Here is a 21,631-nt window from a genome sequence, read left to right as displayed (position 1 = left end):
AACATTTAAACTACTTTCCTTACATTATCTCAAGCATTCTAAGTTAAAACTTACCACTGACAGAAACCGTCAGCTCTACTGCCTTTTCTTTTGCATTTAAAATCTTTATTACAAACAATCCTGCGGTTCATAAAGAACTTTGTTTTACTACCTCCACCAGTGCTATATATTATTGCCTTGTTTATCTAAAAGTGCTCTTTTTCTTTAAACCTAGCCAAAAAGCCATAGACTATGTTGACTGTGAAACACGGTAAACTTTCATTACCGTATTTTTCGGACTATAAGTCGCACCTGAGTATAAGTCGCATCAGTCCAAAAATACGTCATGATGAGGAAAAAAACATATATAAGTCGCACTGGACTATTAGTCGCATTTATTTAGAACCAAGAACCAAGAGAAAACTTTACCGTCTCCAGCCGCGAGAGTGTAGGGTACAGGAGCACTGAGCAGCATAGAGTGCCCTCTGGCTGCTGTAGACGGTAATGATTTCTCTTGGTTCATGTCAAATTAATTTTGATAAATAAGTCGCACCTGACTATAAGTCGCAGGACCGGCCAAACTATGAAAAAAGTGCGTCTTTTTAGACACAGCCGATCGATCATAACAAAGTGATTTTTGGCCTATAGAGATCGGTAGCCGATCAATTCGAGCACCGCTAGTAAAATAGGTTGCAGATACATGTAATCTACTTTTTAGAAACCACTAATCACCACAGATCTGCCTCATGTCTCATGAAGGTGCCAGGATACTTTGTTTTGAAGAAGCTGTTTCTATTATTTTGACTGAAATGTCTACTAAGTAGTGATGTACCTAAATGATTAGTTTTTTTACCCAAACACTGAAACCGTAGTTAAAGTTTGGGTAATTACATTTGGGTAATCGAACTCCGTATGCTGTTCAGGGTGTCTGGTTTCCAGGTGATTTTTGGTAGCGAGCCAGCTCATGCTATGCAGCATTTTTGGGAGTATGTCCACAGTGTTGATGTGTTTGATTGTTATCAATGTTGTGTTTTCAATGTTGTGTGAACAAAATAGACACTGACATGGGAAAAACACATCATCTGAGAAGTGCTAACTGTTTTGCTCAATAGTTTTTGGTCCTCTTAAGCACTTAAACTGTTTTGGCTGAATATTTTTGGTTTAAATTTTGGTGCATTAGGTTAGTAAGAAATACTAACCCTTTGGGATTTTGTGATCTTGTGCAGAGGTTGCACCTCAAATTATCATTATCCATCACTTTGTTGGACTGGGTTGTAAAATAGGCATTATGGTTTGTTATTGTTATATAATATTCAAATGGTGTATATCTTTGATATCTTCCTGATATCAACATTATTATTATTTTTTAAAGATTGTTTAACTGATGGAGTAACAAGGGAGAACTTGGCTAACATTTTATTTTTAATTTTTTTTTATGCAAAAATGGGTCATTTTCCAAGACAGTCTATGATAAGCACTGCAATATTTTCTTCAGCTAAAAATAATGCCAAGAATATTAAAGGGAAATTCAAATGTTGATGAATGCCAATCATTAGTTCGCTGAAACAGGTTTATTCTTTGATTTCCTTTACATGTATTGTTTAACTGTATTGTGTATTTAAACCACAGTAGTTAAATCTACAAGAAGGCCCACATCTAAACATAATTCACACTACTTGGCTTCATGTTACAAAGTAACCCTGCAGGTAACATCTGCTTGTGATGGTTCTTGTAAGGTCACTTTCAGGTCACTGCTTTAACATTATGCGAATCCTGTAGATCTCGCTTGTGACGTTTTTGCAAAACTTTGACAAGGTTCTTGCATATCCAGCTGGTTACCAAGATTTGTGTCAGATTTGGCTGACAGCATCATGTATGATTCTAGGTATGCCGTTGTTCTTAAGCGTTGCCTGGCGCTCTCAACACTAAAGATGTTCCGATACCCTTTTTCTTTTCCCGATACAGATTCCGATACCTGGGCTCAGGGTAGGGGTGGGCGATATCTCGATATTTAAAATATATCGATATATTTTTTAAACACGATATGGATTTTGACATAGTGTATATATCGATATGTTGTTTATATTTAATTCTGATTCCGCCACTTTGCTTGTTTGCCTTCTCTGTGCTCGCCCCCGCCTCCTTGATTTTGTTCCCCCTCCCCTCGCGTTTCGTCTCAACTGTACTAGACTGTAGTATCGAATAATCTATTACTATTGTTCAGCAAATTGTACATAGCCTAGTACTACTATTAAAATTAAACGAGCATAATTTTTTCAGGAATAATCACTCTACATTTCTTCCATGTTTTATTTTTAATAGTAAATCCCCTTTGTTTACCAAAAAATAAAGTTTGCTTAATTTTCAATAATTAAAAGATAAATTAAGTGAATGTTTTATGCCTTCATTTGATAATCAGAAAAATGTAAATACACAGAATTTCAGAGGGGGAAAAAACATTTCATAATGCTATTTTAAGATTTTTTTTTTTTTTTTTTTAATTTTTTTTTATGCATTTAAATAATTAAACATGCTAAAACATAGAATTAGGAAACAATAAAACATATGGTGAAGAAAAAATAAAACATTTCATAGGGCCCTAAACGGAATATTTGGCATATTATTATAATTTTTTTTTTTTTGTAGTGGTTTTTGGGGGGTTATTTTTCCTGTAATGATATCGAGATATATATTGTATATCGAGATATAGCAAAATATATCGAGATATATTTTTTGCTTCTTATCGCCCAGCCCTATCTCAGGGTATCGGCCGATACCGAGTACTGATCCGATACCTGTATATACTACTAGCCCTGTGTAAATTGCTAGAATTATTTTATGGTGTGCTTTAGACTTATCCCTTAATAAAACATGAACAAATACATGGTGAACTACTGTATTTATTACAGTATTTTTATTATCTGACATGAATTTGACCGTAATATTATTTTTTTTCTTAAGCGAAAAAGAACTTCAAATGCAGCCAAAAAGCTAACACCGCAAACTAAAAAATGTATTTTAGTTTTACAATATAACCAATATAATTGTTTTACAATATAATTTTTTAAATATAAAAAATAAAAAACTGCAACAAATAAGTCTAAGAATATAAAAAAATATATATATTAATCAGATAATCTCTTTACAACAAAACAAGTAAAAAACAAGCAACCATCTAGGCATAATTATTATGCCCATCACCCACAGAGATGTAGAATTTGCAGGAGTAATATTTAAATAGTATTTTGCAGTTTAATATTCACAGACACTAGTATATATTCGGCTCCAGTCTTGAGCCCTGCGCTTAGACTAACACGGAAGCGACTGAATGCAGCTGCGGGTACCGAATATACTCGGGACAGTGATGCCGCGGGTCAATGTATAAACAACCTGCACCCGACCAATGTTTTCAACTAACCCGCCCGCAACTCGGACCGCAAAAAAATGAAAATAAAATATTTTACCCGACCCGCTTCCTGACCCGCATTTTTTAAAAGTAGTAAATGCTTCGCCCCTTTATATTAACATAATTACTTAAATAGGCTTTAGCCTACAGGAAAATAAGCGTTATGACCGCACACACAAGGCTTGCCACAAAGAACCAGTTATAAGTAATGTAAGTAGTAATAGTAGTAGTAAAAGTAATGATTATGCATTTAATTGTTAGTAATAAACTGGTGTTTTCTGTGTCGCTGCTAAGATGAAGTTGATGATGCGGACTCGCCAGAGATAAATGCACATTTCATATGGATTACATAATCAGAGAGTAGCCTATTTATTTTGGTTTGAATATTTTCGTTTAAAAGTAGACATTTCAAGCTTTCTGTAATATATTGCCTATATTTCTTTTTAAACCCACCGACTAAAAGATTAAGATGCTACCTGACCCAAAATATCACCCAAAGTTTCTACAGCTTTTTTCTTAGCTATTTCAGAATCTGGAAAAATGACTGGGGCAAACTTGTTACTGCAGTCATGTACGGCATGATAAATGCTCGTCACTTCTGCTGCCCAAACTTTGTCAGCCTGTGGGTCATTTGGTTTGTTGAAAAACGATTGCACTGATTTGCATGTTTCTTGATGATGTGCTTTTTTCTGTGGTAGCCTACTCACATGAACCATGTCGCTTCACGTCGTATTCTCCTCCATGTCCCACAGAAAAAAAGTTCTCTCTGCTTCACCATCTACAGGTCTTAATCAAGGGTATGCTGCGGTCCATTCGCTATTAAAAGTGCATCTTCTCTTTTTCGTGGCCATTAACCTGACTGAACAGCGCGCGCGTCAACAGTTTGAATGATGTACGACTGAGCCTATCGACTAACGCTTTTATTTCTCTCCTCTGAACTATTGGACATAAGTTAACACTTCGCCTATGGACGTATCCTTGTATTTATTAGGCAGGGTCGAATGAAAAAGCGGGACAGATGCTCAATTTGCGTGAGGTGGGACAAAGGGTAAAATTGCTGTACAACGTAAAGCGGGACAGGTGGTCACTCTATTCGCACCAGTTAATTCAACCAATAAAGTGTAGGTCTATATATTTCAAAATCATGTATAGTACTATATAAATTACAAAGGTTTAATTGGCATCTTTATTTCAAAGGACCCGACCGACTGCGACCCGAATATCATTAAAAATATTTTTGGATGACTCGTGACCGCAGGCACCCGCTCATTTTGGATCAACCCGCGCATCACTGATTCGGGAATCGGTAACTTACTATCGGTACTACAGAGACAATGGTATCATCACATTTTTACATTTTATGCACCGACTTGGTAGTGAAGTGGCAGTACTTGTGGCATCCCTAGTTGCCGTTTTACTGTCTGGTTGGTGCAGTCTGAAATACTGCTAAACAGTGGACATACAGCTAACACGTTTTCATTTCTTCTTCGCTGCTCTAAACAGGGGTTGCTTGTGGCAACACAGCACAACTTCCTGTGTTTGCAATGCATTCTGAGCAGCAAAGAAGAACCGTGCAGCGGTTAGGCAAAGCTAGCGGTCATAGCTAGGTCTTGTTTAAGAAAATGGTATCGGATCGGTATATGGGTTCATGTACTCGCCGATGCCAGAATTAGTTGTGGTATCAGTAATATTTCCGATTAATACTTTACTATACTAGTATCGGAATCGAGACAACTCTTCTCAACACCTGGTGCTTTGCTCTTTCTGTCTCCAGTTTATGGTGTGGTGGAAACCACCTCCTCTGACCGACACTATCAAAACGCTTACAACTGCAGTGCTTTCTTGGCCCTCTAGTCTCTCTTATCTGGCTGTTCAGACAATGAATTTTAATTAGAGCATAATTAAATTAGGTGGATGAAATACATTTTAATGTAAGGTAAATGTGAAGTATGGCAAAGTACTTTTATTCTGCAGTTTCATTCTAGTTCTGCGGATATTTTCTCAGCTGTCTGAAACAAATTCTGTTGTATAACAGCTACTTGTATGTCTTTTTTATAGGAGTTATGCACATGTTTTACAGTAGGTTTTAACCTGCTTTAACAATGAACGTGCATTTTAAATGATCTAGGCATTGTTTAATGTGATTCGTCTGTCCTTGTTTAAGTAGATATAAGTTGTACTTGCATGCTATGATTTACATAGGGATGTTACCATTATAGTTGCTGAGTGAACAGACTTGCATTAAAGAAATTTTGAACATTAACTTGGTTTAGCCATACTGTGTGTTTTTGCTGTACCTGTGAAAAAGGGAGTATCATAATGCAACAGAGCACACAAGCTGCCTTAATGAGCATAGAAAGAGACAGAGCGAAGAAGAGGAGGATATAGAGGGAATACAGAGTGATCCATTCATACACACAGTGTGCCGACATGTATCCGGCCAGCAGCAGGTGGTGGCTAGGACTTCTCTCTCGCTCAATTTCTCTTTCACTTGTCATCAAACTCACAGTTGCTTATCCTGGCTTTCCGAAGTTTGGTGCACCCTCTATATAATTTTGTCCACAATTTTGTTTGACTCCACAGATTGATTGTTGTATCAACAAATATTTATTGTTAACAATTAATCTACAATGTTTTCTCTCTTGTTTCTTCCAGGTTGGTGACTGCCAGGACTCAACGCCCCATGATGTACAGCGTTTGTGACAAGACCACACCCACTTTCAGTGTGTAGAGGAAGTTGCATCGTCAGCATGTCCTCGCACCCTCAGTCAGTACCTCAGGGTCGGAGGGCTGTGGATGCTCGTCACCTTCCTAGTCCTGCCACCCTTCCTCTGCAGCTGAGAGCCCATGCGGTACGGTACTGCACTGACTATAAAACAAAATCTTTCCAAAAATTAATGTTATTTATCACTAATCTGCATCCTTGGACTTCCTGAACTGTGAGCTAAGAAAATTTATGTTGTAGTAATCTGTTTATTCTATTATATACTAGGGATGCAACGATACCCTTCTTTTCCAATCCGATACCAGATACTAGGTTTTAATTTAGCTGCAAAAGTTATTCTAGAAAAGTCACATGCGCAATTTTATAAAATCTAAACATTTAGTCAAATACAATTTAGGCTAGTGGGGATCAAATAAAAGTGAATAAGTGTAGGACTAAATCTGGTAAAATGTTACACATTGCTCTTTTTATTGTTGTAAAATACATTAGTGAAAACAAGTAAATGTATTTATTTATAAATATAAGCTATAAAATGAAAAGACATTTCTTTTAAATGGACAGCACAGTAATGAAAACAGCAACATATGATAGATATAGGAGTCCTATCTATGTTGCTGCCTCCATTACTGTGCTAATTAGATTATTAATAGCCTTATAGGACAGAATAAGAAACTCTATAATTAATCTTTCATTGACCAAAGGTATTAAAATACGAAAAGCTCCAATACAGAATGGCAAAAAGTGCTTATTTGCATACCGTGTGCAGAATGATATGCTTGAAGCAACATGGAGTCGCAGTGCACGTTGCTACACTTAGAGAAGTTCAAAGCACAAAGGAAATAGATATTGATGTGTAGTTTGTTAAATTTGTGCAATAGTTTGAGACTTTTCTTTCAACAGTTTTAAATTGTGTGCTCTTGAAGGGAGTTTCATTGTTTTGACTAGGGATGCCCGATCATGATTTTTCATGGCCGATTCCCATACCGATTTCCGATTATTTTTTTTTTTTCTTTAAGCAACAAATAAGAAAGAAGGAAAGTGTCCATAAACAAGATGTTTATTTGGTAGTTAATAGGTCAAACTGGTTTTTGGCTATTGAAAACAATAACTGTAGCCATCTGAAATGAACGGCAGAAACTGCACAGTAAGTAGCCTACATTCAATACAAACATAGATGGTAAAAACATCAGCATTTAGCTTTTGTTTTTGAATTGGGTTAAAACTACATAGAACTGGCCTTAAATGAAAAGATAACTGCATAGTTCTACAATCCAAACAACACAATCAACACGCATTCAATAAGAGGTTTCTTAATCAGCATTCAGTATTTATTTTAGTTTTTAAATTTGGTTTTAAATTTAAAATAAGGTCTTTACCAGTGAGACTAAATAAAAGAATGCTATATAAATGTTAAAATCAAATAATGTTGGTGCGAATAAAACAGTGTTTCATTCATCCAAAATTTTTTAATTGGATGAATGAAACACTTTTTTTCAGTGTGCTACAGCAGGTGATTTTAAAATCAAGTTCAATCTATATAATTTTAAGGTAAAATAAAAATAATCATCATATACAGAACTGACGTTTACTTCTGGCTTTTCAAACTTGTATGCAAGTTCTACTTTACAAAAAAAAAAGCATTTCAGTTTTGTCACAGTTTAGTCCATTTCATTTCTCATCCAACACGTGGGAAGTTGAGCTGAACATCCCTTCACTGTCTCTGCTTGTGGAGGGACGCAAACAGGTACAGTACGCTCGCGCAGCTTCAGTGAGCGGCGCAGGAAAGACTCTTATTTGTGTGCCAGTACAACAAAGACTGATCGCTTCCTGCTATCTGTGCCTCAGACATGTAGCTCTGTACTTCCAGTGCTGAACTGCTGCCCGTATCCTACGCACAGATTTTGAAATACTTTCACACAAATGGCATAGCGAATGATTACAATGTAGTATGTGCACGAGGGCGCACTTCCGGAAAAATTGTCTGAAAAAAGACCAAAAACAGTCCGATTGCCGATCGCGTATTTTAAGCAAAAACCAGCCGGTTCCGATTTATTTTTTTGACTGTCGTAACCGAACGTGACCCGCAGCATGATTGCTGAACAGAGGAAAAGACAGCTGCAGCGGAGGGAAGAGTTAAATAATAAAATATTATATAAAAGAGACTTAAATATTTACCTGTGCCTCAAATTAAACTATAGAATGGCTTCAGAAGACTTGGATTTTGACTCGTCTGACCTGATTCGGCAGAAAATACCAGTATCGGATCGATGCATCCCTATTATCACCTTACTAAACATGCACACACTATTTTTATGTACATGTAGATCTGACCATTGACCAGAAAGTAGTAAAAAGTCTTGTGTTACTGAAGATTATCACGTAAAATTTGACCCTCAGCCACCATCTTCACCCAGCAGAGATTACTGACTGGTCTTATTGACCACACAGAAAATCTAAATCAGTGTCACTCAATTCCAGCCAGCTCAGAAGCCAAGTGGAACAACACTTCATCCTCCAAACTTTTGTTCATGTTGGAGTATGTCCTTTTTCTGACACAAAGCAGATGTTCATGTTTTCCTGTAACATTTAATGCCAAAAATTTGGTAATCCTTAATATTGGTGTTAATAGAATATAGCCTAAACTAGCTAAATAAATAGTAACTGTAACACTTAAAAGTTAGAGACTCTCAATTGAAGTTCATTTTCGTGGATGGATTACTTTCCAGTGTAGGTGCATGACTGATATGACGTCAACAGTTTCGTGCAAAAAGTAAGACTTTAAGCTCCAACTAAAGGTCTGTGTATTATCTGTAATCTTTGGTTTGAGTACCAAAGATTTAGGCTAATTGCTCTTAGCATTTAGCACTGATCTGGGATATTTTTCTGGTTTTCATGTCATTAAAAGCGTGATTAAATCTGGAAACATCTGCATTTTATCTGGGATTGTATCATTTGTTATATTTCAGTAGTTGCATTCTTCATACAATGTCATTATTTGAGTTTTTGAAATGTCATGTGTTTATTTCAGGATGTTGGTGGACTGTTGGACTACCATCCTCATGCTCGGGACTATGGTTCCCATTTGTCCCATGGATCGATGGCCCCACCTCATCGCCGCAGACCATCCCTTCTCTCTGAATTTCAGCCTGGCAGTGAAAGGTACAAAACATGCACACGAGCAGACAATATATTGTGGCTGCCTTGCACTGAGATCTTTTCTATTTAATCCTGTCCATTTATGTCCTTTAGTCTAGCTGCCCATTTTGCCCTTCAGTCTAGTTGCCCATTTTGCCCACAATCTGTTGTTAAGCCTTTCAAAGTTGTGGCAGAAGGCTGTGACAGCAATGGCAAAACTGAAGTAAACTGTCACTCTCTTTTAAGATGCTGCTTTAGGGAAGCATTTATTAGGCCTGCATATACAGTGAGTAAAATAAGTATTGAACACAGCACCATTTTTCTCAGTAAATATATTTCTAAAGGTGCTGTTGACATGAAATTTTCACCAGATGTCGGTAGGGGTGGGCGATATGACAAATACAAGAAAATAATAATAATAAAAAAAAACAATAAAAAAAAACAAGCTCACTGGAGATACATAGAGTCAGTGATGAAATGAGAACAAAAAAACTAATTACACGCAACCGTAAGTGTATAAATAATACATTGTGTAAATGAATTAGTCTTCTCTGTGTAAGTTAGATGTCTGTCTGTCTGTCTATATATATATATACACACACACACACACACACACTGTATATACGCATAATCATTAGCATTATTTATTTTCTTCTTAATCTAGTTACAAAAGTGATTTAGTCAAGAGCAGTAAGAGATGTTCATGAATGGCAGACAGGACGAATATTGGGCAGCTTACCCTTTTAAGGCTGAAGTCCGGATCCAATATACTGTTACAGTACATATGTGCTTTCTCTCGCAACTGTTTACATTACATTTACATTTACATTTAGCTGACGCTTTTATCCAAAGCGACTTACAATTGCTATATATGTCAGAGGTCGCACGCCTCTGGAGCAACTAGGGGTTAAGTGTCTTGCTCAGGGACACATTGGTGTCTCACAGTGGATTCGAACCCGGGTCTCTCACACCAATGGCATGTGTCTTATCCACTGCGCCAACACCACCCCTTAAGACTTTTAAGGGGTGGTTTGTTTACTTTCCCTTAAGACCTAAATGACTGTTTATGAGGATACTTGCATTTGTATGCATATAAGTGTTTATGCAATCGTTCAAAGTAGGGCTGCAACTAACGATTATTTTGATAATCGATTAATCTGTCGATTATTTTTTACGATTAATCGATTAATCGGTTTATGTACTTATATTTTAGTTTTTCCCATTTTTTCCCCAAGTAAATTATTAATAAATGGTCTTTATCCTTCAGCATAGATTTTTAAGAGATTTTAACCATTTTGCACTGTCATATCCTAATCAAAAATATACCTGGAGTTGTTTTATTGTGTTAGTAATCCTTTGTCGAACTCTTCTGCAATCAGAACACTGACCCATACTCTAGCAAATTTCACAAGGAGATTTAAAATAATGTTTTCACCATGGCAGTCCTTAGAGCTCCTAAAGTAGTTTAACATCCCGAACGAAGCTTATTAAGGAATCTTTCAGAACATATTTTCACGAAGAATAAGGATAAAACAGAATAAAATTGCAGTGCATTGTATTTTATTATTTACTGGGAAACAGCTTTATAGCTTTTGCTGTGAAATTGTAAACAATCCTTCGAATAAAGTGCCAGTGACATGAAACCTGAATGGAACTCACAATTTAAAGTAAAATCCATCAGAAGGTTGTCCAGAAAAAAAAATTGGACAGTCACACACAAAAAACCTGCTGTGTGAAAAAGAGCAGTGAATACTTAGAAAAAAAGTGCATTTCAAATATCTTTAAACATTTACCTCTCTCATTCAGTCATAATTAGGCTGCACGACTGAATTTTGAACTGGTAAACGACAAACTGATCACAGAACATGTTTGTAAAGCTTTAAATGTTAACTGTTAAAAAGCAATGTTATCAGCTTTTACGACTAAACATTTGCAAACAACATTGTACTGGAGAATCTGCACAAATAAAAGTCTTAGGGGCCGTTCACATATCGTGCCTAAAAACGCGTGGCGCTTTCTCCTTCTTTCCAAAGCGCTCGGGCAGAAGCGCCCCTGAGGCGTCTGCCTTTGATAAGCAACCATGACGTGCTCTCTCCTTGAAGACGCGGAAATTTCAGCAAAGGATAAATGAATTTGCAGCTCAAAAAATCACTTGCAGTAGCTCTGCTACTAAATTTATTTCAAAATGGAAATCCATATACAACTATGATCAGCTGTTCCTTTCATCTTGACTGAGCTTTTAACGTTGTTACGGGAAAGGATGAAGCTGATTGGTTAGTTCTTGTCACATGACCCGCGATGCGCTTGCAGCATTCTGAAAAGTTGAGATGTTTTTAACTATGCGGTGCGGTGTTGGAAATAACGAACTTGAGCGCGCAAAAGACGCGATATGTAAACGTCCCCTTAAACAGTTCAGTAGTGCAGAGTTTACAGGTTACTCTTCTTTTTTGAAGGCTCAAAGTAAAGTACTCCCAGTCTCCCACATCCTGCTAAATGCTGCAGAGACGCTGTTCGGGAAGCACGTGACATAAAACGAGGCCAGCTATTGGCTATTCGCTACTTCTCCGTCTGTACTGGCTGAGTAAAACCTCCGATGGCTCATTACTGCCACACTTTGGTCACCGCAGATTTGAAATATGCACGAAATGAGCCGCTTACGGCAAATAAAAGTTAGCAACGAATCGATGACTAAATTAGTTGACAACTATTTTAATAATCGATTTTTATCGATTAAATCGATTCGTTGTTTCAACTCTAGTTCAAAGCTAATAAAGCGGCAAAAATGCTCACAAGCTCTATTAACCATCCGATTTATATCGTCATATCGCCCAGCCCTAGATGTCGGTAACAACGCAAGTAATCTATACATACAAACAAGTTCAGAAAGTAAGTTCTGTGAAATAGTGGAAATACCAAGGGAAAAACTATTGAACACATAAAGAAGGGAGGTGCAAAAAAGCATGGAAAGCCAAGACACCAGCAGAAATCTATCAGTAATTAAAAGCACTCTTGCCCCTAGTCAGTGGAAGTGAATATTAGTTGATTTTGTCTCAACTGATGGCCTTTAACTTTATATAAAAAAAAGCCTTACAAATAAATAAATTAATACTTAAATGCCCTTTGGCATTTAAGTGTTGACTGGTGACACTATCACGCAAACGCGTTGATAGGTCTCCACCAAATTCGTGGGATCCCTTCAGCTCGAGGAGCCCTCTAGAATGCCACCATTGGTATGGCATTGGAATATGCATTGGTAGCCCCCGGGATCGCTAGATCGGCCGGTGCCAGACCGTGAATTTAACCACCCTTAACTCCTGAACCCCCAAAACGATATATATGGGTAGGGCTCTAGTTATTATTAATAATGTTGCAATGATTTTGAAAAATAAGTATCTAAAATTAATAGCAGCATTCAAATAGCTGCAATGCTCTTTTAGCTGCGTGCACTGTAGCTGAGGAGCTGAATGAGTGCCAGTAAACTGAAGCCCTTTGTTAGCATTTTAATTAGGCTATATGACAATCAGATATTTCTACAACACAATATTTGAACTTATATATGCGCAAAAAGACATAAACCCACAAGTGAACTTGAACTAATATGTGCTAGTCAGAATGTGAAGCTCTTGTTGTGCATGCATGCAGTGGTTCTTCCCTTAACAGTGCACTGAAACACAAAAATAAACCCAGAAAATTTTACAACTGTAATTTTTTTTTTGTATATGACATTTCCAGTTATAGTTATGAACCTGAAGAGCTGAATGAACACCGGTAAACTGAAGTGCTTTGCTATCGTATTATTTAAGTCAAGGAAACTGTATGAGATTTAATTAGATATTAAACACAGAAACTAAACAATGTTTTATTATAATAGTGTTTATTTATAATTTATAATTTTATGTAGCCTTGACAGACTTGCCCTTTTCAAAGTGATTCCAGTTATATTTTTAAGCAATTAGAAACCATCGTGACGAACAGTGTGCATCTGAAATGTTTTGAATAAAGTAATGCATTATGGCCTTTAATTATTGGCCAAGTTTTCAAATTGGGTTGATAACGATGACAGTGAAAATGAACATTAATTGGCTGATACCGATATGGCGGCTGATATATCATACATCCCTAGTTTGTACCTATCAGAGAAGGAACCATATCAGCTGTTTGTTTATTTGGCCTTTGAGGTCAGCATGAAATTGAAATTCATCTTAACGTTTTAGTATATTATCAACTTAACAATGCATATTTCCTTTTTATCAATGTTGTCATTAACATTTTTAATCAAAATATCTTTACTCAGTCTTCTGATGAAATAATAGACTTCTCTCTAGTAACCTCTCAGATGTACATCACAAAAGGGAGGAAATTATCTGTTGCTACTTCCAGTTGTACAAATAAATTCAGGTATAAAAATAAGTTTGACTGACTATATTATATCATAACTTAGTATATTATACTAAGAGTATATTTTGGTCAGGAGATTTCAACAACTTTCTAATCATTTGCCTTTGTGTTCCGTAATCCAGTCTGTGATTCTCTCATCCATACCATTGTTCCTTTAATGCAGTGATGCGTGTGTGTGTGTGTGTGTGTGCATGCTAGGTTAAAAATATCGTGTTTTCCTTTCCTCCATGCTGTGATTCTTTTCGCCATATAAGAAGCACAGTGTTGAATATGTGCGTGGGTGTATTGGGAATAGCTGTGTTTCTCCTCAGTCTGAATGCTGAATGTGGTGTGTGTGTGTGTGTGGGGAGGGGGGTGTGTGTGTGAGCTGAGCAGTATAATCAGAGCCTGGTACAGGAGAGCTGGCTGTTCTCACAGGAGATGGACCAACACCCCCGAGATACCAAGAGCTGCTGGTAGGATGGGTTAACTTGAATACTAAAGTGTCTCTGTGTTGGTAAGGTGTGTATGTATGCTCTTCCACATCCTTTACTTCCCCACTGCAGACCTGTCATCTTCCTTTTTTTGATGGGCATCCAAGTCAGATGAAAAACTACTAGTGCTATTAGAATTTCCTAGCATACATAATCAAATGTTCTACAATTGAAAATGCAGCCCTACTTCTTAAAATTGAAACAATGAACTGCACATGAGCCAGTTGTAGTCTGTAGTTTTTTGTTTTGGTCTTGTTCTGGCTATGTAAATTAAGGTCTGTTTTTGGTCTTTTAAAGACATAAGCCTTTGTGTTGTTTTGTGATGACTTAAGTGATTGGGGTTGAAAAGACGTTTTGTGGTCTTATCACCGTTTATCCTGTAGAAAGAGAGAGATAATAAGGGATAGAGCGAAATTAAGCTGGCGAACGATCACAACTTCAGCGCAGATAGCGAGGAACTTCCTGATCTCTGCTTCATTTCAGTTTGAACACATTTTTTCGTCACGAACGTTGATCTGCCTTCAAAACAGCCAGTAAAAGAGTCGCACAATAACGTGCGTCATCACTAGGACACACCCTTTACGGCATTCATTCTGGAGCTCTTTCTGGAACTGAACCTGGCAATGTTACTAGGTCCCCAACCCGGGATCAATCCCAGAATCAATCCTGGGACGTGTTTGCATTCACACAGAAGGCACTCCGGTAATTTTTTGGGACCAGCGTGCAGTGTGAAAGGGGACTAGAGAGATGGAATGATGGCTGAAGAGGAGAGATGGAGAACATTACAGAGGTATAGGGGCAAAGATCGTCTACAATAGCTCAGACATTCAGCACGCATGATCTGTCCTCAATTCAGAATGAGGTCAGAGGCCAGTTGCTCTCTGTCTCTCTCTCTCTATCTCTCTCTCTCTCTCTCTCTCTCTCTCTCTCTCTCTCGTTGTGTGTGTGTGACTCTGTGTATGACAAATCCAGCCTGCAGATAAGATTATCTTGCCCACTCACAGAAAGAGAGCGAGCATGGGTGAAAGCTGCAGTGTGATGTAATTATGTAAGTGCCAAGTGCCTATTGAAATTGGGGGATTTTGGTTAAATTGTGTGTTTTCAAGCATTTCGGTATCTTATCGCACATTGAGTTTTGCTAATGTACATGTTACCTTTGGTCTGGTTTAGATTAGTTCCACCAGTGAACACATCAGTGCAGAGACACAAATGAATGTGAATAGTCAAGATGCAACACACCAGTGCTTTCCTTTTATTCTGCTGAAATCGAGAATCTCTGCCAAAAAAAAAAAGAAATACGAAATAAGACACTAAATCTTTATTTCTCTTGTGTGCCTGCTTCTGTTATTGTATGTGACATTAAATTATATATGTTCTTTCAATTAATCAATATTCCAAAGTTCTATAGTTTGGCAGCTAAAACATAATTCGGCTACTAAACATTTTATTTTAGGATTTTGTTCTCAAATACTTTAGTTGCAGTCACATTAGAGAAATTTTGTGGTTGAAAAGGTCCATTGTCACCGCTCACAGAGGAGTCATTTTCAAACCAAGCAGCATTCTGTTGGTAAATGCATTGGATCCATGTGACCAACCCATTTCAAAATCTTTTGAAATTACAGGATTTTGCCTGTGAAAATTATCTGAACAATGATGAATGTGACCGCACCTTTGGTCTGATGAATAGGTCTGGCACGATCATTAATGTTACTGATTTGATTTTAACCACGGAGTCAAAAACAGACCCAGCTTGGCCGGTTACATCATATTAGCTGTCATTATTTTGTATTATAAAAGTCTATATGAAACCAGTACTGACATCATCCATTAACAAAGCCATGTTGATTCAATTTGTAGAGCTATCACTAACAATTATTTTGGTAATCAAGCAATCAGTCGATTGTTCTGGCGATTAATCGAGTAATCGTATACTTGTAATGAATTTTTTTTTGTGGTAATAAAAATAGACCTAAGCTAAGAAGAGCCTTTTAAATTACTTTAAATACATATATACTAGCAATGAGGCACTTAATCCACTATATTATATAGCTTTTGGCTATTTTTTTATGACAGAAATGCTACAGCCACTGTAATTTATTGAAAATGTGGACATCAAAGCATGTAAACTCAGAGAGAGGGTTTAAACTTAAATTCTGAAATGAACAGTTAGCATAATGAAAAATAAATTAATGTATTCTCTAGCGGGGCTCTGATCAGGATTTTTGAGACTGATTACAGAAAGCAGTGTCTGCCAGTAAGATCACCAATACTGATCTTTTTAAAGCATTCCGTATAATTATTTATAGCGACGATCCAATCAAGATTTTTGGACCTTTATTCAGGGCCTAAATTTCATTTTTGAAAATGAATTCCCCTCATAGGTGATTCTTGTGAGATGGGATTTTTTTTAATTTAATGGGGTGGAGGGGGGCATTTAGGTTATTTATTTCATTTTAATCTGGACTACAACATGCTCTAGAAATTGTTTGAAAGTGTTTTGATTATTTATTGTTCATTCACACTTTAAATTGGGCTCCATTAGTTAATATTAGTTAATTCATTAGTTAACACAACCTGCCAATGAAAAATTCTTCAAAACATTCATTAATCTTAGGTATTCCTATATTTAATAATACGTTAAAATCGAAAGTTGCAACTGTTATTTAATAAGCTAAAATGAACTAAGATTTAGTATTTAAGTATTTTTTAACAAAGATTTATAACTTCTGTAGCAAATGTAACTATTTCTCATTGTGAATGTTAATGCATTAAGTAATGTTAACTATTGACGTCTTAATGTAAAGTCATACCTATTGGTCTTTATAGTTCTTTTGCACTTTAATTTGTGTAAAATTTTTACATTTATATATCTTTCTGTATTGCTTTATTGTATTTAAATGTTCAGTTATTTTTGTTATGAGAAAAAAAGTTATTTAACCTGTATAATGACCACTTTTTAAAAAATAAAATGTCAATACTGTGATAATACCGTTTACTGTGATAAAAGAATTAGCAATTAATCGCAACAGGAAAATTTTATACTGGCATGTCCCTAGCCATGACTGAGCAATTGTATAATAAGGAACATTGTCTGATGGCTTTTCCTCTCCTTGCATCAAATTCTTTGAAGATGTCTTTTGTCTGTAGCATTCACATATCACGCTACATTTCCTGCTCTCTGTTTCATTGTCTGTGTGGTGTGGAATGGCTCACATGCATGTACGTCAGCATTTGTTTGTATAAATCACAGTCAGTGCTGGAGTCTGTGTGTACTGTTTATTTAAACTGGGTAGACTGTGTAATTAATATGAGGGATACACCCATTTATGTTTTCAACAGTGTACACACCCACACACTTTTATCCCCTCGAGAGCATATACACTCAAGCTCTTTAGTTTTAAACCTCGGTAAACATTGTCTGGTTTGTCTTGAGAATCTTTATGACCTGATTTCACCTCTGGTTATGTCATACCGTGTAAAAATGCAAAATATGTGCAGGGTATTGTGGATGTATGTTTTCCATATGTCTAACAGACAAAGTCTGCACTATGTTTGTGATCCGTGGGCAAAATAATGAGGATGTGTAGATGTTTAGGTGTATAAAGTGCATATGTGTGCATTTAGTGTGTTCATGTGTATAATCTCTGGCTTTGTCACAGGAAGGGAAGTCTTTTGAAAACTGGGTGTTAGTGTGCACATGTGGTTTTAGTGTGATGTGTACTGTTGCCGTTCAGGGTTATTGAGTTTATGTGTGTGTGTAAATGTGTTTGCTCTTGATTGGTCTGAGCTACAGGAAGGCCTGTGAACCACCAGATCATACAAAGAACAGCAACTTGCCCTATTTGGGCCTCAATCAAAACATGTACAAGTAGACCGAGATGGTAATGCAAAATAAAACCAATGTTTGGGGCATATATTTGCATTTGGGAACACAATATGTGCCATGAAAAATTATCGTATTTTTTCTTACACACTAAAGATAAAAAAAATATATATATATATTAATTTTAATAACAATAGCAACAGATATTTTTATTATTATTATTATAGATTCATGTTTTGGTGTTTCAGGGTCACTGATTAGAAAACAGTGCTTTAACTGCAGCTATATATGTGTTTGTGTGTGTGTATATAACAGAAAGGTCAGGTGTTTGGTGGCAAGCGAGAACAAGAGTTGATGTGTATGTGTGATTTGATGTGGATAGTGTATTCGTGTGAGGGTCAAGCACCTCTCCTTTCCTCTTATATCTCACACTCTGTCCACCAGCATCAAGGTAAGTTTACTCTTCGCACTCTTGTGTGAAAAGGCTCACTCCTGTACCGAGCACAGCATGGCACTGTTGCCTCTGCAGCACTCAAACATTGCCATGGTTAAGCTCATCTTTGTTCTCAGTGACCTGTACTTATCAGATTATTTGTGAAATTAATTGCAGAGATCCTGACCTGTCCTGACTGCTCTTGTAAAACTGGGTGTTTCATTAGACCCATACTTAATGGATGTTTAGCACTGGGGTTATGATGGGATGTCTGTGTGGTTTCTCAGTCATTCAGGTCATTGTATTGTATCTTGTGGATTTTGTTAGACATGTTTATTTTTCTCTCATTTGTTTAAATAAATGCATCATATGTAAACTCTTTAGGTATGTACAGCATTTCTAAAATCTTGTCAATAGTTAATTGCTATTTGTTGTAACAAATTCAGTTCAGCCCATTCTGGTAATAAGTGTCCCTTTTTCATGATCCTATTGATTCCCAGTGGATAAAATCAAGTCTTGCCCTCGTTATCAATTGAAAGCATTTTATATTACTGGAATCTTATTCACCCATCTGAGGTCTGTCGTGGTCTTCTAGTCTAACTTTTGGTAAATGTCAGTGTTTGTGTGTAAAAAGACAAAACTGCTTTGTTAAGCTTCTTTATGATTAGACTAATGTATGTCCCATAATTCACTTCTCTTCTTGCTCTTTTCTGCCTACAGAGGTCAAGAGCCCCACATCCGATATGAACACATTTACCTACAGGACCCCGGCAGCCAATCAGAAGTGGAATACTCCGAGATCAAGCGTGCTCGCTTGGAAATCGGGACAGAGTCTCTTATTCGTCATTCAGCTCATCGTCAGCCCCTTACGGTGGGTGGAGCTGAGGAAATGGCAAAGGTTTGCAATTTTTTATTTTGTTTTTCATCATAGATGTTAATACCTAGAAGACATATTTGTAACTATTGCTAGTTAATGTGATGTGTTCTCATTTTGGTGGAAAAAAAGATGCAAGTTAGTTGCTAATTACAGTCTGCAACTGATGGCATTCACACATTTTTAACCTTTAATCTTAAATTTAAATGACCATTTAGGAGTGGGTGATATAGTGATAGACACTATTAACCGGTAGAGATTTTGGACTATCGTCTCTATCACAGTGTTGTGCTACATGGTCATGAAAACTCAAAGTTTGCACGTTTTCATTGTGGTTTAAAAACAAGTGACTTTAATTAAGCAATTCATTGAAACACATTCAGCAGCAAAAGAGAACTAATTTTGCTATATGTCAGAGAGGCCCGCAAACATGAAGACAGCATTATTTTTTGTGGCTTTATAGGCTTAAATGGTTAAATACACACACTTGTATGTTTCAAAATGCCTGTCCTCACAAGAATCCCTGCAAACATAGTAATTTAGGTATTAAGTGAAAGCAAACAGCTGAGAAAGAAAACGTGTAACAGTATATTGGATCCTGGCAGCTCGTAAAGTGACAGCAGTCTAAATCTCTCACTGCCCTTGACTAATTCACTTTTGTAGCTTTAATAAAAAAGAAATATTTAATTTACACAGTGAAGAATATGCAGTGTTTTTACACATTTAATTACTTTATACAACGTGTGTAGCATTTCTTATTTATTTGTTCTACTCTAGTCTTATTGTTTGTAATTAGTTTTTCTATTCTTATTTAATCACTGTTAAAAAAACTTTTTTTTAAATTCATTTTTTATTATTATTATTTTTTTAATCTAGGCTATTATTCATTTTTGGTGATATTGACAATGGTGACAAAAATATTAATTTATGAAAAAAGAAATGTATCAAAAATATTTATGTAATAAAGACTATAACTAAAAATAACTATATTGTGACATTTTTACAGTGAATTAAAATTGTTAATTAATAAAATACATGTAGCATTTCTCATTTGTTTTACTGTAGTTTTTTTGTCCTATTGCTTTCATTTAGTAGGTATGTGTGGGACTACATTTACATTTATTTATTTAGCTGACGCTTTTATCCAAAGGGACTTACAATTGCTATATATGTCAGAGGTCGCACGCCTCTGGAGCAACTAGGGGTTAAGTGTTTTGCTCAGGGACACATTGGTTTCTCACAGTGGATTCAAACATGGGTCTCTCACACCAAAGGCATGTGTCTTATCCACTGCGCCAACACCACACTAGTCAACTAAACGGTACTGCTCATTCTAGTCAACACTGAAACTGAAAACAATGGTTGATTACACAACAGAAAAAAAACAATTATCATTCAAATTACCATCCTCAGACCTTGCATGAGTTTTCTTTGTGTTTTTGTGGTGAGCTCAAACGTAAACCAGGCGAAAGACAAGTAAGGTGTGGGATTATTTAGAATTAGAAAGAAATTGAAACGTTTTGTGTAAACTGTTTTCCTAATTAATGTTGTTCAGTTGCTTTGACATAATAAAGGTGACTTGACTTGTAAACTGTGTAATGTCAAATTGGCTTACAATAACTCTTCTGGAGCGGTGTGTAATCATATTCAGTACAGACATGTAGGCGTTAGCTTAGAGACTATCCAAAGCCAGCTAATGTCAATCACATCATTCACTGCGATTCCGTCTGTGCGGTCTATTTCTCTAACGAAGACCCACTTCAGTGGTGGTGCGGTATGTCCAGACGCTTTCCGAAATTCTGTTGGCTTGCTTTTCATTATCTCTGCATGCTTGCGACTTCAGTTCCCGAAGAGCATGTTTTTTCAAGTGCAGGAATTTTTAATCGCCTCTTTTTGTTTGTTTTGTTTTTAGATTATACATTATGAAGTGTGCTTTTAAAAACGGTTTTAATGCCATTCCTTGATACAATTACCAGTTGTTTTTGACTTGTGTTTTAATATGTTGGCTAAGATGAAGATGAAAAATTCTTTCAGGCTATTGATTGATTTTCCATTGTTCTGCATTAACCCAGCTGATTTTAATAAATAAGCATTGGTTGACGGTGTGTATGTTTTTTTTTTTTTTTTTTTTACGATCGCCTAAAATTAAATGATGATAATATGAGGCAAGCATAGGCTATGGCATAATTTTGACCTATTTTTAGTTGAATTCATTTAGGTATTTGACATTGTGATTCATAGAATAGGTATTTCAAATGTAGGCTATTATATACGTGCACGCACAAAGTTTTTTTTTTTATAACCCTCTTTTTGGGGTTTATTGCTTTTAGACTAGTCGACTAGTCGGATACAAAACTTCATTCAAATTAGTCGTTGCGCACATCC

At 36.4% G+C, this 21,631-nt stretch overlaps 1 protein-coding gene across 3 annotated transcripts in view; it reads left to right on the top strand.

Moving 5' to 3' along the window:
- ncor2 (nuclear receptor corepressor 2) overlaps positions 1-21,631 on the top strand; it is a 144,274-nt gene that overhangs the window by 40,049 nt on the left and 82,594 nt on the right. For all 3 annotated transcript variants that reach the window (XM_059503402.1, XM_059503403.1, XM_059503401.1), the window contains exons 2-4: positions 6,041-6,237; positions 9,139-9,269; positions 19,093-19,270. In XM_059503402.1, the coding sequence (XP_059359385.1) occupies positions 6,136-6,237; positions 9,139-9,269; positions 19,093-19,270 (411 nt within the window). In that variant the 5' untranslated portion in view covers positions 6,041-6,135. The remainder of the gene's footprint in view (positions 1-6,040; positions 6,238-9,138; positions 9,270-19,092; positions 19,271-21,631) is intronic.

The sequence above is a fragment of the Carassius carassius genome, chromosome 21, assembly GCF_963082965.1.
Source record: "Carassius carassius chromosome 21, fCarCar2.1, whole genome shotgun sequence".
NCBI classification, from domain to species: domain Eukaryota; kingdom Metazoa; phylum Chordata; class Actinopteri; order Cypriniformes; family Cyprinidae; genus Carassius; species Carassius carassius.
Note: the sequence above shows the minus strand (reverse complement) of the source record. Positions and strands in the feature narration are given on the sequence as shown.